The sequence below is a fragment of the Corylus avellana genome, chromosome 11 (assembly GCF_965113065.1).
Source record: "Corylus avellana chromosome 11, dhCorAvel1.hap1.2, whole genome shotgun sequence".
Classification (NCBI taxonomy): domain Eukaryota; kingdom Viridiplantae; phylum Streptophyta; class Magnoliopsida; order Fagales; family Betulaceae; genus Corylus; species Corylus avellana.
This window is the reverse complement of record NC_142500.1, coordinates 12,586,322-12,603,267: the sequence shown is the minus strand read 5'-3', so window position 1 is coordinate 12,603,267 and position 16,946 is coordinate 12,586,322. Positions and strand designations below refer to the sequence as shown.

General features: G+C 37.5%; 1 protein-coding gene across 2 annotated transcripts in view; it reads left to right on the top strand.

The window, feature by feature from the left end:
- The window catches only part of LOC132166509 (phosphatidylinositol 4-kinase beta 2), a 31,333-nt gene extending 14,613 nt beyond the window's left edge, over positions 1-16,720 (top strand). Inside the window, exons 9-17 of one of the 2 annotated variants that reach the window (XR_009438572.2) lie at positions 2,204-2,301; positions 2,510-2,614; positions 6,474-6,527; positions 13,956-14,099; positions 14,256-14,309; positions 14,432-14,506; positions 15,758-15,841; positions 15,925-16,468; positions 16,546-16,720. Coding sequence is in view for 1 of the 2 variants with exons in the window: in XM_059577336.2 (XP_059433319.2) it covers positions 2,204-2,301; positions 2,510-2,614; positions 6,474-6,527; positions 13,956-14,099; positions 14,256-14,309; positions 14,432-14,506; positions 15,758-15,841; positions 15,925-16,026 (716 nt within the window). In the remaining variant the exon portion in view is untranslated. Of the gene's footprint in view, positions 1-2,203; positions 2,302-2,509; positions 2,615-6,473; positions 6,528-13,955; positions 14,100-14,255; positions 14,310-14,431; positions 14,507-15,757; positions 15,842-15,924 lie in introns of both variants that reach the window. The other variant, XM_059577336.2, reaches the window with a different exon arrangement.
- The last annotated feature ends 226 nt before the right edge of the window (positions 16,721-16,946 follow it).

Here is a 16,946-nt window from a genome sequence, read left to right as displayed (position 1 = left end):
ACTATTTGCATGAGAGAGGCCTTGTGGAGAGTCGTAGTGGACATCAAAATATGGCAGCTTGTAGGGCGGGTGGTGTTCTCATGGGATTCACAGGTCGTTTGGGGTTGGGTTATGGAAGAATATCAGGAGGGGCTAGAGGAAGTTTTCTAGTCATACTAGGTTTGAGCTAGCCAGCTAGAAGATGGTTTCAAGATTAGATTCTGGCATGGCATATGGTCTGGGGATCAAGTCGTTAAGGAAACTTCCCTGGATTTGTATAATATTGCTTGCGTAAAGGATGCGTCTGTGGCAGTTTACTTGGAGTTAGTGTTTGCCATCAGTGGAATGTAAGCTTTATCAAAGCGGCTCACAATTGGGAAGTGGATGTTTTTACCTCGTTTTTTAATTTGTTGTATTCCTTTAGATTGAGACAGGGAGGTGAAGACAAGTTATGTTGGGCCCCTTCCAAGTGAGGGATGGTTGATGTTAAATTTTTCTATAATGTTCTTGTATCTCATGATAGCGTTCCTCTCCTTTGCAAGAGTATTTGGTGACAAAAGTTTCTATTGAGAGCGGCCTTTTTTGCTCGGACAGCCACCCTAGGGAAGATCCATGGATAACCTAAGGAAATGAGATGTCTTTGTGGCTGACAAGTTCTGTATGTGTAAGAGGAGTGGGGAGTGTGCGGGTCACCTTCTAATCCATTATGTGATCGTCAATGCATTGTGAAGTGCTATTTTCATCCTATGTACTAGGGTTGCGTCCCTCTGCGCTTTTCAATGAATTAGTTATTTATCAAAAAAAAAAAAAATAATGATACAAGAAAATGAAAAATATCATGCATGCCTGGTATGTGGTGTTTGTATAACCATTCTTCCCAAAAGTGATTTAACACCTATTCTAGTTTCTTCTCTCTCTCCCATTCTTTTATTTTATTTTTATAAGTAATGATGCATTAAAGAGTGCAGAGGAGCGCAACCCAAGTACATAGGAAGTATACAAGAGAGCGACTAAGTAGGAGAGAGAGAAGAAAACATAAAGAGAAAATCAGGAAAATTGATTACTAAAGGAGCAAGCCAGCCTGCAGTCCTCAATTCTCTCTCTCCCATTCTTTTCTAGGTGGTAAATTTATTTTACTAATGATTGACAAAAATTGCATTTATAAGTTCCTGTTTCTTGTTTATTGCAAGCAACCGTTCATTTCATGTGATTGTTAACCCATAAATGTCTAGACCTCTGCATGATTGGGAGGTGGAAGTGGTTTTAGGGTTCTTTGAGTTGCTGTACTCAAAAGAGTATGGCATGGAGGCGACACAATTTGTTGGATTCCATTTAAAAGGAAATCATTTGAAGCGAAGTCTTACCATCAAGTATTATTTAATCATTTAAGGTCCACTTTTCCTTGGAAGATTATTTAGAAAATTAAGGCACCCGCGAGAGTGGTGTTCTTTGTGTGTATAGTGGATTTAGGGAAAGTCTCAACTTTGGATAATTTACAACAGATGAATGTTATTGTGGTGGAGTGGTTTTGTATGTGTAAGAAATGTGGGGAGTCCATAGATCTGCTCCTTCATTGTGAGGTTGTAACAGAGTTGTAAAGTGCGCGTCTTCAGTAGTTTGGTGTTGCTTTGATTATGCCTCGAAGGGTGAGCGATTTGTTTGGAAGTTGGAGGGGACAATTGGGAAAATGTAATGATTTGAATGTATGGAGCATAGCTCCTTTGTGATTAGTGTGGTGTCTTTGGAGGGAGTAGAATGCAAGGAATTTTGAAGATCGTGAGAGTGGGTTGCTAGAGATGAAGAAGATGATGCTACAATCCCTATACATATGGAGAGTGACATGGAATAGTTTGCATATTTCTAATTCTTCTGAGTTTTTGGAATTTTGTTCCTTTTCAATAATTTAGGGCTTCTCTTGTTTATTCCTTGTGTACTAGAGTTGCATTCCTCTACCCTTTGAATGAATATATATTACTTATATAAAAAAAGTGATGAAATGCATGCAAAACTGCACTTATCTTTTTACTGTTCACGATTAGTTTGTAAGAAGACAGTAAACTAACAAACATGCATGACTTCGTACAATGCTGGATCTAAATATTGATTCTCTAATACCACATGGTTCGCTTGGTCTTATACAATCACACCTAATGTGAACTTATTTCAAGAAATTGGTTTTCTGTAATCATTTTACTGATGAGCTGAGGCTTGTAATCATTGCCAGATATATTTCAAGAAGCTGGTCTCCCTCTCTGGTTGCGGCCTTATGAAGTTCTAGTTACTTCTTCTTACACAGCTCTGATCGAAACAATTCCAGATACGGTAATTCTGTAAACTTATGCTTTTTTATGTCAATTGGCAATTGAAGTTGCTGGTTATCTATCCTAGAAACAGTAATTCTGTAAACTTATGCATTTTATGTGAATTGGCAAAATAAATTTCTGGCTATCTCCAAAGTAATTTTTGTCTTATGTTTTAGGCAAAATAAATTTCTGGCTATCTCCAAAGTAATTTTTGTCCTATGTTTTAGGCGTCACTTCATTCTATAAAAAGTAGATATCCCAACATAACAAGTTTACGTGAATTCTTCATTGCCAAGTATGAAGAAAATTCTCCAAGTTTTAAGCTTGCCCAGGTAATTTCCATTTGCAATAAATACAGTATTGCTTCAGATGGTTCTATCCTTTGCGTGTTTGCTCATTCCCAAGTATTACCAGCTTTTTACCATGAAGGCATATATCACTACTACTAATTGTGTCTATTGCTTTATTTGTTTGTTTGTTTTTAACTTACCCGTGGTGGCTTAAACAAAGCCTAGTCGGAAATGGAACTTGATATTGCATTAAATGACACCCTTCATTGTATTTGGTGGACATAAATTTCATACAAACTAGTGGACATAAAGTCATTCAAACTAGCTTTTAAGAATGACACTTCTTTTAAGAATGTGAGATGCACATACTTTCTTATTAATGCTATTAAAAAAGCATGGAGAAGCACATGCTATTAAAAAAACATATGTTTCTCACATGCTAAGGACACATATCACTCTTAGACATTGATTTGTAGAAATCATTTCTTGGTTATTGGTTTTCCTATATATATCCGAGCCATGGTGAACATGCGATGTATGTGTATAATAAAATAAAAAATATCTATTAAAGCATTAGAAATGAATCTCTTATGATAGGTTTTTTTTTTTTTTAAAAAAATAAAATAAAAGGAGAGAGAGAGAGAGAGAGGACTAGGTAGTTATCTAAAATTTTTAGTTATATTTCTTTAACTTATCTTATCAAAAAAACTTATTAAATTAATATCAGAAATTTAGTAAATTAAAAATTTATGGATTTACTTGTCTAAGAATATATATATTTGAAAGCTACTCTAGGTTCTCTCAATTAGCAGGTAGTGTATGGCTATGTGTAGCGCAAAGTGTGTGTCTCTGATCTATAGTTACTTACTCATGTAGGTATATGAATAACTGATGCCTTTTGAGTGTTATTTTCTTGGGAAGGCTGGAAATGGCTATTTAAGAAATGTAGGAGTCTTTTAGTATGGGTCATTGGACTGTTTTCTTTTGTTGTGGAGAAGTGATTGGAATGGAACAACTATCTGGTTGAGGGTGACAGTATCTTGAGTGTGCAGTATGTAGGTTAAAACTTGTTTCCATGAGATTTTTGTTATGTTTTGCTGAGTGAAATGACTTCCGGGTATTTATACACTGGAGGATAGAGGGAAGAGATAGAGGTACCTTTCAGTGTGATAAGGGAGGAAAGCAAGTCATCATCTATACCAGTGACCAAATTTGGATATGAAATAGAGAGCTAGGATTGATCCAAATAATGTTTTTAATCCTCTTGTTCGCTAATGAAATTTCTTTCTTTGATATACCGAAACTTAGGTGAGAGTTTTGATTTTTCTTTTTAGTTTTCTGACTTTCTCTCTTGTATGATTCCCATGCATCCCAAAGAAAGTTAGTGCAGTGGATGTTAAGGATTTTCATCCCATTAGTCTAGTGGGTGTTGTGTACAAAATAATATCTAAGGTGGTAGCAAACAGATTGAAATAGGTGTTGGAGAAGATCGTATCCAATTCGCAGAATGCGTTTATTAAGGGAAGACAAGTTTTGGATTCAGTTTTGATTGCAAATGAGTGTTTGGACAGTCGTCTCAAATCAGGGTTACCCGGCTTATTGTGCAAATTGGATCTAGAAAAGGCATACGATCATGTGAATTGGCAGTTCTTGTTATTTCTGTTGGAGAGAAGTGGTTTTGGGGAGAAATGGCAAGCATGGACAGCCTTTTGTATTTCAATGGTACATTTTTCTGTTTTAATAAATGAAGCCCCCTCTAGTCGTTGTTTTGGAGGCCGAGTAAGATGATGTCGGCCACAGTGCATGGGGCTTTGAGATGGTTTTTCAGTGGGGTCAAGAAATAATGAAGGAATGGTTGTGTTGCATCTTTTATTTGTCAATAATACTTTGATCTTTTGTGAGGCCAATTGACATCTTTATAATTTGAGATGTCTATTTTCATGTTTGAAGCAGTCTCAAGGTTAAAGATTAATTTGTCAAAGTCATAGATTATTCCAATTGGTGAGGTGGTTGATGTAGAAAGTTAGGCTAGAATGATTGGGTGTAGGGTAGCTTTGTTACCTATGAAATATTTGGGTCTTCATTTGGGGGCGCCATATGAGTCTACTTCTATATGGAATGGTATTGTCGAAAAAATGGAGGGGCAGTTGGAAGAGGCTATATTTGTCAAAGGGAGGTGGATTGACTTTGATCAAATGTACTTTGTCCAATCTACCCACATACTATTTGTCTTTGTTTCCTATTCCAAGGGGTGTGGCTAATAGGATTCAGAAACTTCAAAGAGATTTTTTTATTGGGATGTATTAATGAGGAGTTTAAATTCCATCTAGTTAAATGGTCAAAAATTGTTCTCCTAAGCAGTATGGTGGGTTGGGGATTAGAAACTTGATTAAGTTTAATCAAGCATTGTTGGGTAAATGGTTTTGGTGGTATGTTACTGAGAGAGAGGCTTTATGTCGTTTGGTGGTTGAAGCAAAATATGATATTATGAGCAGAGGTTGGCGTTCTTAGGAAGTAGAGGGGCGTTTTGGTGTTGAAGTGTGGAAACATATTAGGCGGGGTGAAGAGTTTTGTTTTTTTTCAGATTTGTCAAATATGAAGTTGGAGATGGATCAAAGATTAGGTTTTGGCATAATTTATGGTGTGGGGATCAACGAATGAAGGAAGCTTTCTCGGAGTTGTTTAGTATTGCATGTTGTAGGGAGGCTTGGCTTGCAAATAATATGCAGTTTTCCAATGGTATTATTCAATGGAATGTATCTTTTCTAAGATCTGTACAAGATTGGGAGGTAGATTTGGTGATTGTGTGTTTTGGTAAGTCTTATTCCCTCAAATGGAGACAAGATGATGAGGATCATATTTAGTGGATACTTTCAAAGAGGAAAAAGTTTGAAGCGAGGTCTTTTTTTTTTTGTGCAAATTATCTAGTTTGGGGGGCTCTTATTTTCCTTGGAGGAGTATTTGGAAAGCCAATGTTCCTTTGAGAGTTTTTTCCTCTTTTTTTTTTTTTTTTTTTTTTTTTTTTTTTGTGGATGACACTTGGTAAGATTCTAACTTTGAATAATATGAGAAAGATAAGAGCAATAGTGGTGGGATGGTGTTGTATGTGTAAGAGGAGTGGAAAATCTATCGATCATCTTTTTCTACATTGTGAAGTGACGAGAATTATGGAGTGCGATTTTTAGCTTCTTCAGAGTTAAATGGGCTATGCCTAAAAGGGTGATAGAGCTGTTAGATTGTTGTTGTTTTTTTATTTATTTATTTTTTTTATAAGTAATAAACTAGTTTTATTAGATGTGTAAGGCGCCCCTAAGTACACATGAAGCATATGATAGAGCTGGTAGATTGTTGGTGAGGTTAGGTGGGAAGTTGATTAGTTCTAGCTATTTGGAGGATATCCTTGTTGTGCTTAATGTGGTGCATATGGAGAGAGCGGAATGCCAGATGTTTTGAATATCATGAGAAGTTGATGGAATAGCTCAAGAACATCTTGGTCAAATCGCTTTTTAATTGGATAGTGGCGTATAATATTTGTCATGTTTCTAACTTTTCTGAATTTGTGGATTTTTGTTCTTCTTTTAGCCTTTAGTGGGGACTTTTTTTGTATGCATCATGTGTGCTACGGTTGCGCCCCTCTGCGCTTTTCAATAATATAAATTACTTGCGTTGTTTGGCAATGAACTTGTGTAGTGAATTTTTGATTAATCTGTCTGTATACGTTGATTCAATTAATTCTAGTTATTTCATTATGTTTAAGTAGAAAAGAGTTTTAACTGAACTTTTTTTTTTTTTGATAAGTGAGTAACTGAATTTCTTTTCAGGTAAAGATTTTATCATTCCTTTTTTATAATTTTTTTTTTTTTTTTTTATAATTTTTTTTTTTAATATATTCCTTTTGCAGAGAAATTTCGTTGAAAGTATGGCTGGATATTCCCTTGTGTGTTACCTTCTCCAGGTATGGCTCTCTCACTCTCTCTCTGTCTCACACACCAACACCCACCCCACAAATGCGCACAAACATAAGTAGGGTACAGATGGATGTGGGAGTCGTTCAGAGTGTCATCCTTAAAATGAAATGAAATGAAAGTTGTGAATTGGGATACTGATGTCGGAGGTGTTATGTAGGTCTCTTCTGCATTGTGAACTTGTCTCTTTATAATTTTATTTGATTTAGTTTTCAAGCAATTACGAGGGCTTAAAAAGACTGTTTGTGACAGTGAGCTCGGTTCACATGTAATAAACTCTTCATGTAGCTTTTTAAGTTAATGAGTAAATTATTTACAATGATGTCAAGGGATCAAGGTATTGCATGTGGAGACAGCATGGGATCGTGTCTTTTTAATGTGGCATTCTCTATACGAAATGTTCTGCAGTATGGGTAATTGGTGCCCAGAATGTCCCCAACAACCATGCGCTATGACATATCGAAAAATGTTTGGGGCATTCCCTTGTGTGCACCCTATGTGCTTGAGTTTCTTCTTATTTTAATAACATTTTGTTACCTATAAAAAGGAAATAGACATTAGAAAAATTATCCATCCAGATGGTGTTTGTAAGGGGTTATAGGTTCCTTTCTGTACTTAATTATGAAATTTTACTTCCCTCATCTTCCTTCTTTTTTGTGCCTGTAAAGTAAATTAACGGATTGATGTATGCATCTACAATAATCTATGCGAAGTATGCTTATGCATCAATTTTTGAATTATAAGTTTGCTTTTCTTTTACCCTACACTGGGTTGCTCAGTGAGCGTGGGAGAAAAACACATAGATGTTAGGATTTGCATTTTTTTGGTTCCAGGTCATTGAGTTTAGCTCAAATAGCACCTCCCATTCCCTGTGGAGGGTGAACTCATGAATTCAAAACCCAGCGGATGCAAAATTTTATTAATAGGAAAAAAAAAATGGTTCCAAAAATGCACAAGTGTTTTGGAGTGCAAGGTGGGTTCCTTGCCCATATCTCATTTGGAATTACCCCTAGGGTTATCCTTGAAGGCTCAAGGGTTGTGGAATGTTATTATTGAAAAGTTGGAGAAGAGATCAACAAGCTGGAAAAAATTGTATTTCTCTAAGGGTGGGAGAGTTACGTTGTTAAGAAAACACTTGTCTAGTATTCCTACATATTTCATTTCTTTTCAATAGCGCTATCTCAGGGCTTATAAGTTGGAAAAATACAATGTAATTTCCTGTGAGGAGAGTGAATTCTATTATCATTTGTTGGATGGGAATGTGATGTGCTACCCTGCTAATGTGCGTGGTTTAGATGTTTGTAAATTGAAAGCTTTAACCATTGCTAGGGAAATGGTTATGGTGTTTCAGAGAGGAACCTGTTTTTTGCGGTGAGTTATAGTTGTGAGGTATGGCAAAATGTTGGATAAGTCTTGTTTCCCCAGGTTGGGAAGTTCACTACCCGGGTGTTCGACAAAAGAGGTTGCTCCGTATTTGTTCGGATCATGCTCCTATTGTTCTTGATTGTAATTGTTTCTTGGGAGGTAAGAGACCATTCAAGTTTGAAAATATGTGGCTTAAAGTGGAGGGTTTTGTGGACAAAGTGCGGAGTTGGTGGGAGTCTTATCACTTTCTTGGCACTCCGAGTTTTATTTTGGCAAAAAAGATACGAGCTCTCAAGGAGGATATTAAGAGATGGAATAACCATGAATTTGGCAATGTGGGAGGGCACATCAAGGCTCGTATGGATGATTTAAAGGCTCTTGATAGGATGGAGGAAGAGAGAGGATTGTCCCCTGAAGATATTGAGCGGAAGAGGTCGTTAGCCAGAGAGTTAGAGTCCCTTCTCTTACAAGAGGAAATTAGTTGGAGGCAAAAATCAAGGGTCCGGTGGTTGAAAGAGGGAGATAATTGTACGAAATTTTTCCATCGGATTGCTAATGCGAATAGAAGACATAACACTATTGAGTCGTTGATTGTAGAAGGCTCCACCACTTCAGATCAAGAGGTTATGGATAGGGACAAGGCACCAGGTCCGGACGGTTTTTCTATGGCGTTCTTTCATGATTGCTGGGATGTGCTCAAGGGGGACATTATGGCGGTCTTTGCGGAGTTCCATGATCGAGGTAGGTTTGAGAATAGTCTTAATGCCATGTTCATCTCTCTCATCCCGAAGTCTCATGGAGCTACTGACATTAAGGATTTTCGTCCGATTAGCCTTGTGGGAGGGACATACAAGATTACAGCCAAGGTCCTTGCCAATAGAATGAAGAGAGTGATGAACAGGGTAATTTCTAAACCCCAAAATGCTTTTGTAAAAGGCAGGCAAATCTTGGACTCGGTTCTCATCGCCAATGAATGTCTGGATAGTCGTATTAGATCAGGGGAGCCCGGCTTATTATGCAAATTGGATATGGAAAAAGCCTATGATCATATGAATTGGAAGTTCCTTCTCTACTTACTGAGAAGGTGTGGTTTTGGAGAGAAATGGTGCTCCTGGATCGAGCACTGCATCTCGTCCGTGAGATTCTCGGTTTTGATTAATGGTTCTTCATCCGGTTTCTTTGATAGTTCACGTGGCGTGAGGCAAGGTGACCCTCTTTCTCCTTTCCTGTTTGTCTTGGTCATGGAGGCTTTCAGTAGGTTGATCGACGCCTCGTTACATAGGGGACTCATTTCTGGGTTTTTAGTGGGAGCTAGAGAAACGGATCGGATTATCGTCTCTCACCTTCTCTTTGCTGATGATACTTTGGTTTTCTGTGGGGCAGATCCTACTCAAGTAAGAAACATTGGCGCCTTACTTGTCTGCTTTGAAGCTGTCTCTGGGTTAAAGGTGAACTTGGCTAAATCTGTCATGGTCCCTGTGGGTAGTATGGACAATGCGGACAGGCTGGTTGGTATTTTGGGATGTGGTATAGCTTCTACGCCGCTGAAGTATTTGGGCCTCCCGTTGGGAGCCTTGTTTAAGGTCAAGGCTATTTGGGAGGACGTGTTGGAGAAATATGCTAGAAGGTTGGCCACTTGGAAACGCTTGTATCTATCAAAAGGGGGGGGGGGAGGATTACTCTCATAAAGAGTACCTTATCCAATCTTCCTACCTACTTTCTGTCTCTGTTTCCTATTCCGGCCTCAGTGGCGAAGCGCATTGAGAAGATTCAACGTGATTTCTTATGGGGTGGGATTGATGTAGAGTTTAAATTCTATCTGGTTAGTTGGAATAAGGTATGTTCTCCGATCTCTGAGGGAGGTTTAGGCATTCGGAATTTGCGTTTGATGAATCAAGCTCTTTTGGGAAAATGGTTATGGAGATTTGCTCAGGAGAAGGAGGCTTGGTGGAGGAAGATTTTGGTGGCAAAGTATGGTGCGGTTTGGGGTGATTGGTGCTCCAAGGTTCCCAGAGGATCGCATGGGGTTGGGTTATGGAAGTATATATGCAGGGGGTGGAGGTCGTTCCAAAGCCACATTAGATTTATCCCTGGTCTTGGGTCCAATATCAGGTTCTGGGAGGATATTTGGTGCGGAGATATGTCTCTTAAGGAGGCTTTTCCTGGACTTTTCAACATTGCCACCAAGAAGGATGCGTCTATTGCAGACAATAGGGAATGCTTAAATGGCTCTGTTCAGTGGAATGTTTCCTTCACTCGCAGGGTACATGATTGGGAAGTGGAGGTCTTGGCCTCTTTTTACACGCTATTGTATTCGCATCCGATGGGCGGGGAAGGGGAGGATAGAATAAGGTGGATCTCTTCTTGTAAAGGCAAATTTGAAGTAAGATCATTTTATAGGATCCTTGCTACAAAAGACCCTACTCCTTTCCCTTGGAAAAGTATTTGGCGCACCAAGGCTCCTTCAAGAGTGGCCTTCTTTGTTTGGACGGCCGCGCTTGGAAAGATTCTAACTTTGGACAATGTTCGGAAGAGAGGTATTGTGGTGATAAATCGTTGTTTCATGTGTGAATCAGAAGGGGAGTCTGTTGAGCATCTTTTTCTTCATTGTGGGGTGGCGCGCACCATGTGGAATGCCATTTTCGTTCGGTTTGGTTTGTGTTGGGTTATGCCGGGTAACGTTAAGGAGTTGTTTGCTTCTTGGTGGACGGGTGGTAAATCCAGCAGCGCCGTTGTGTGGAAGATGGTTCCTCTATGCCTTATGTGGAGTATTTGGAATGAGAGAAATGCTAGATGTTTTGAGAACTCTTCGAGGAATTTAGAGGACCTTATTCATTTTTTCTTGTACACTCTTTTCTTTTGGACTGCTGGTTGGCTAGCGCCTATAGTAATCAGCTTCCAAGATTTTCTTTTTATGTTCTCTTCTTCTTTCTCTTCCTCTTAGTCGCTCTCTTGTATACTCCCGGTGTACTAGGGTTGCGCCCCTCTGCGCTTTTTCTATATATCTTTACTTATCAAAAAAAAAAAAAATGTTAGATAAGTGGGCTATACGAAAGTTGGGAGGTTTCCATGGATCGAATTTATGGAAGAGCATTATGGCCTGGGGTGTGAACCTTTCTCTCTACTTAATTATTTGGTTCAAAATAGGGGATGGTAATGGTTCAGTCCTGGTATGGCAGTTGGTGTGGTGATGTTGTGTTGAAGTATATTCCAGACTCATTTTTGAGAGATGTGCATAAGGAAAGTTCGTTCAATGGCCTCCCGATTGCGAATATTGAGAGGAGCATGTCATTGGAATATTAGATTTGTGACACCTCTGCAAGATTGGGAGCTGGAGTTAGTTGATCTTCTTTTAGTTTATTATACTCTACTTCTACATTGTTAAGTGACAAGAGAGTTTGTGGTTTCTAGTCTTAACCTCAATGTGGGTTGCATTGGGTGATGCCTTCGGCTGCAAAGTGTTTGAGCGTTGGAAAGGAAGATTTGATCACCAAGAGAAGGGTTTGATTTGGGGCAGTTCCTCATGCTTTTATGTGGATACTATGGGGGGAAAAGACAACCATACTTTTAATGCCGTAGGGTTAAACGGGGACTTACTTAAAACCAGTTTTTAGGTTCTTCATATGATGAAATGTGTGCTTTGGCCATCATACGTTGTGATTCTTGGATTGTATTGCCTTTTTTAATCTTTGATTGTTATATGCTCATTCATATTGTGTATTTATCGAGTAAATTTTTACTACTAATCTAAAAAAAGGGAAGAAAGAAATGGGGAAGTGAAATACTTGTACTATGACAAGGAGTTGTATTAGGCTAGGTTGGGTGTTAATATTGGTTTTGGCTTAGCATCCTGCTTGGGAGGTCCATTTCGGGGAATTGAACTTTTTTGTTATAGAAGAGAGTTAAAGAAAGTTCATTTGCAGTTCTTCGATAAATGCAACATAGCATGGTTGGTTTTCATGCAAACTAGTTTGTCAATAATCGGACCTTGAAATTTCAAGAGGGATACTTGGCTTCAGTAATAGGGCACTCATCAAGTAGGGGTATTTTATTTGAAGTTCTACAATAATGTTTTTTATATGTTGGATGTGTTGGATTTTAGGCTCTGTTTGTTTCGATGTAAAAATTCATCAGAAAATGTTTTCCATTGAAAACATTTTCTTGAAAAAATGATATCCTGGAAAATATTTTCCGATGTTTGGCGTGTATGGAAAATCACAAATTATTTATATATATATATATATATATATATTTTCATTCAATCATATTAAATTTTAAATTACGAAAATGTTCTGACTAGGTCCCGGTTGTGTCCTAATCGAGTCCTGGCGGTGTCCTGTCTAAGTCCCAACACATCTCGGTTCGGTCTTGGTCGAGTCCTGGCGGGTCCCAATCAAGTCCCAATGGGTCTCGGTAAAGTCCCGGTGGGGTCCCGGCGACGTTCTAGCTGGGTCTGTCGATTTAAGAATGAGATATTCAAACTCGGAAAATGGTTTACGGTTTTTAAAAATGGAAACCATTTTCCGAAAATTAAAGAGGCTATTTCAGTCAAACCAAAAATAATAAATGTTGACTATTATTTTTTGTCGCACCAAACACCCGAAAATACGGAAAATATTTTCTAAAAATCATTTTACGCCGAAACAAATGGAGCTTTAGAGACTACTCTTTTGTCTATTTACCCTTATCCATATTTCTCTTTCTTTTATGTGTTTCTCTTGTATACTTCTCATATACTAGGGCTATATCCTTCCTCTCTAGACCGTTCTCATGTAATAATTTTACTGAGAGAGAATTCGATACTCTGATACAGAAAATGCAATAAAGTAGGATGCTCTATGTCTATCAATTTTTCTGGTTTCTCACTCCTAAACCAGCAAATTCAATTAGGTTCTCCAGTAAAATGTGAGTCAGGAAAGAAATTTAGAATACATAACGAAACATTCTTCTTGTCTTCATAACTGAGAAGCTGTGGAATAAATTTTCATGCATTGCAATTTTCCTTGAATGAAGAAAATGCTCAAGCAATTTCTACCAATAGTTAAAACATAAAGATGTCATGTTTGCCATATTTTTAGTTTTTTTGTTGAATGTTTTTCTGTTCATTGTTCTGAAAAATCTCTTCAATATTTTTTAAGGTTAAATACTTTTTTGCCCCTGTGGTTTAACAACTTTATTTTTGGCCCCCTCAATTTTATTTTGTATCACATATGGTACCTCAATAATGGCAAAAAATGAAGAAATTCCGTCCAAAATTTGACGGAAAGCCACGTCAGCACCATTAAAAAATTGACACGTGTCCATATATTAATTAAAAATACAAAATAAAAATTTTAAAATTAAAAATATTATAAAATTAGAAAATTAAACAAAACAAAGGAATTAATATATGGACACGTGTATATTAGTTTTTTAATATACATGGAAAGCCCTGTATTTTATTTATTTATTTTTAATATTTTTAATTTTAAAGTTCTAATTTTTTATTTTTGATTAGTATATGGACACATGTCAATTTTTTAATGGTGCTGACGTGGCTTTCTGTCAAATTTTGAATGGAATTTAGACGGAAATACCATATCCGTTTTTTGCCATTATTGAGGTACCTTCTATGATACAAAGTAAAACCAAGGGGGCAAAAAATAAAATTGTTAAACTACAGGGAGGTAACCCTATTTTATATTACACATTCCGCTTATATGTTCTTATAGCTAGACCAGTAAGCCAGACTAGTGAGTTATGCTTTATTGAATGTTAGTGAATTACCAATGGTAGATTAATGAATTTGTCTCTTGTAAGAATCTGCTTGCATCTTGAGAGTCAGCGTCATCATCTGTAACAATACATTGCTTTTTCGTACACTGCATTTGACTCTGGCAGCCAACTGGTCACTTAACCCTTGATTCTTTGGACCAAAAATTGACATACAGAAGTGTATCCATAGACAGATTGAAATGAGTTTTGGTTGAAAATATAGTTGGTTTGGCACAGTGAAGCGACTTCTACAGCACATGCTCGATTAAGTGGTTTGTTTTGTACTTGCTTCTCATCAGGTGAAAGATCGGCACAATGGGAACCTCTTATTGGATGAAGAAGGTCATATCATACATATTGATTTTGGCTTCATGCTCTCCAATTCACCTGGTGGCGTCAATTTTGAGAGTGCACCTTTCAAATTAACCCGCGAACTTCTTGAAGTAAGGAAGCGATGTTGTGAGGCTCACATTCTTTCAGTTTTTTTTTTTTTTTTTCTTGTTATGTTAATTGTAACGATCTTTGTCAAGCTAACTATTTAGCATCTTGATTTTTTTATAAATTTAGCTTTCTACTCTAAAGTGATGGAATATTTATAGGTTATGGATTCTGATGCCGAGGGAGTTCCAAGCGAGTTCTTTGATTATTTTAAGGTCCTGATAAAAAATCTTTCTTTTTTCCTTTTTCCTTTTTGACTTTTTGAAGGCTTTGAATAAGCTTACCATATTCATAGGGTTAAATTTCACTTATGTTCTTTGCCCTTCAAAAAATTCAGGTTTTATGCATTCAAGGCTTTCTTACATGTCGTAAGCATGCTGAGCGCATTATTCTTCTTGTTGAAATGTTGCAGGTAAAACCACATCATCTACCATTTACTCTTGCTGTGCAAACCTTTATTCTTTGATTTCTGGGCCCAAGGGCTTGTATTTAATAAAATGTAGTCCTCTAGTAGGGTCTAGTAGTTGTATGGATGATCAGTTTAAAACTCTTCTTTGACCTGGCCCATGTTTTCACCATGCCGTCATCTGTATAGGGTTTGAACTCAATTTGTCCATATAATGTTGTCTTGGACAACCTTATATTACTGAGACCAATTAGACAACGTTAGATGGTCTTAATGTTGTCTGAGAGAGCCTCAGATGGCTGAGACCATTGCAGTGATTCATAACTATCATGCTGAGCTCCGTTTGATCTGAGAAAGGGTGATTTCTTCGGTGACTATATGCCTGCAGAAGAAGGGTGTTTTCTTTATAAGTTTATAATTGTCTTAGTGTAGGGTTTGGGGCTGAAATCTTCACCTGTGTGACTAGAAGTTGGTATTAATAACATCTGGATTATATTTTGATAAAATTTGCCTATAATGCAACGTGGACATTATCTTTAAGTGACAACCAATATGTGTCCTGAGAAGGGCCATTTGGTTACTTTTGCAGCTATACTGCAGAGAAAAATAGGAGACTTCCTAACAATTTCATCATACTTATGCATTATCTTTGACCTACGACATGATGATGATGATGATGATAATAATAATAATAATAATATAATCCATCACTTTTTTTTATGATTTCTTTTAATTGAAAAGAATTTATATTCATTAAAAAGAGAAATTATAAATTCTGTTAAAGTTTTTGACAAATATCTTATGCCGCGTGAACATGAATACAATACATATTGTCCTTACTACTTATCATTTGCAAGGCTCTTTTGAGGCTTGATGGTGAGGCATTCCGGGAATGCCTTGAGGCTCAACTAAACAAGCTATGCATGTGCGTCTTTTTGTTATGTCTTGGCCATGAAGCATACACATTATGTAACCTATTGTACATGTGCAGTTATCCTCGGGGCTCAACTTGTAGGCTTGGCTTAAAATGCGATTATTGCATATTCATATTACGTGAGACGAGCGTTTAGTATTAATTGGAAGGCCACCTTAAATTGGAAACCTTTTAACTAACTTTAGATTATGCTTTAAATACCAAGGTGCGTGATAGTGTGGTCATTCAGGCGATAAGATGGAGGAAGTAGATAAATAATTATCAGTGTCTGGTTCGATGATACCTTGTTGACTAAAGATGCTATTCTTTTATGTTTTGATCAGGACTCCGGTTTCCCTTGCTTTAAAGGTGGTCCACGGACAATACAGAACCTAAGAAAACGATTCCATTTAAGTTTAACGGAAGAGGTTTGATGTTAATCTCATAACCTCTCTCTAGTGCTCAGCATTTCATTGCATAGTTTCATTTGTTATCTATTGCTTTCTTGCAGCAATGTGTGTCCTTGGTGCTATCCCTAATAAGTAGCAGCTTAGATGCATGGCGGACACGGCAGTATGATTATTATCAGAGGGTTTTGAATGGAATATTGTGAAAAGGAAATCTTATCAGTTACATGGTTGTTTCCATTTGACAAAGCCAGCCCAGTTTATGCACTTCCATTAAATTGCACGTCACTGTGTGATGTCAGGGCATTTGGTTCATTGTGGGATGGCTTGAGAGTTTTCTTGGCTTGAGAGTTTCTGGCCTGTGTTTTTTTTTTTTCTTGGTGTGAGGAATTTGTAACTGTATCGGCAGATTAGCAGGCACATTTTACCTCAGCAGGGTTATTCTTTTTCACTATTCTTTTTTCCCCTTGTTTCATGTAATATGAGACTGCTGGCAGCTTGGTTTGAGGAGATACATAGCCATCCTAACCATCATTGGGGGAGCACACACTGTACAGAGTAACTCCAATGGAAAGGACTCGGACATGAAAATAGCTACAGAGACCATGTTTGCCGGGTGCAATTGTGATTGCTACGTATTTCGCCTCGGTTAGTGATCCGAAGCATTCAGCTCGTTGTGGTTCTTTACATCTTTTGTTTCCGTCTGAAACCGATATATTCTTCAGATAAAGCCATGAACAAGATTCAGCATTGAAATGCAGCCTGCTGTTCCTTTCTGGTCTCTGCTATTTGCTAGCATGTCTTCACGGAGTTATGATTCTTGGATACTTTGGTCATAAAGTCCTGTTAGAAAAACTATTGGAAACCGGTATATGATTGTATCATGTGTAATTGATTCAATTTTCTTCTACAGTGAAGTTTTTTTTTTTTTTTTTTGGTTGAAACTTATCATAAATATGGAATTTTGATGGCATTGACTTCTGATCAATTTTTCATCCCTTGATCGGATTCCAGTTATCAAGCCCTTGATCGAATTCGGATGCATGTACTTGACTGTGTAGAAACTGTCCCTTCTGCTGATCTGTTTACCCCAACTTATGTACTGCATACTAACCATAGCAATTCA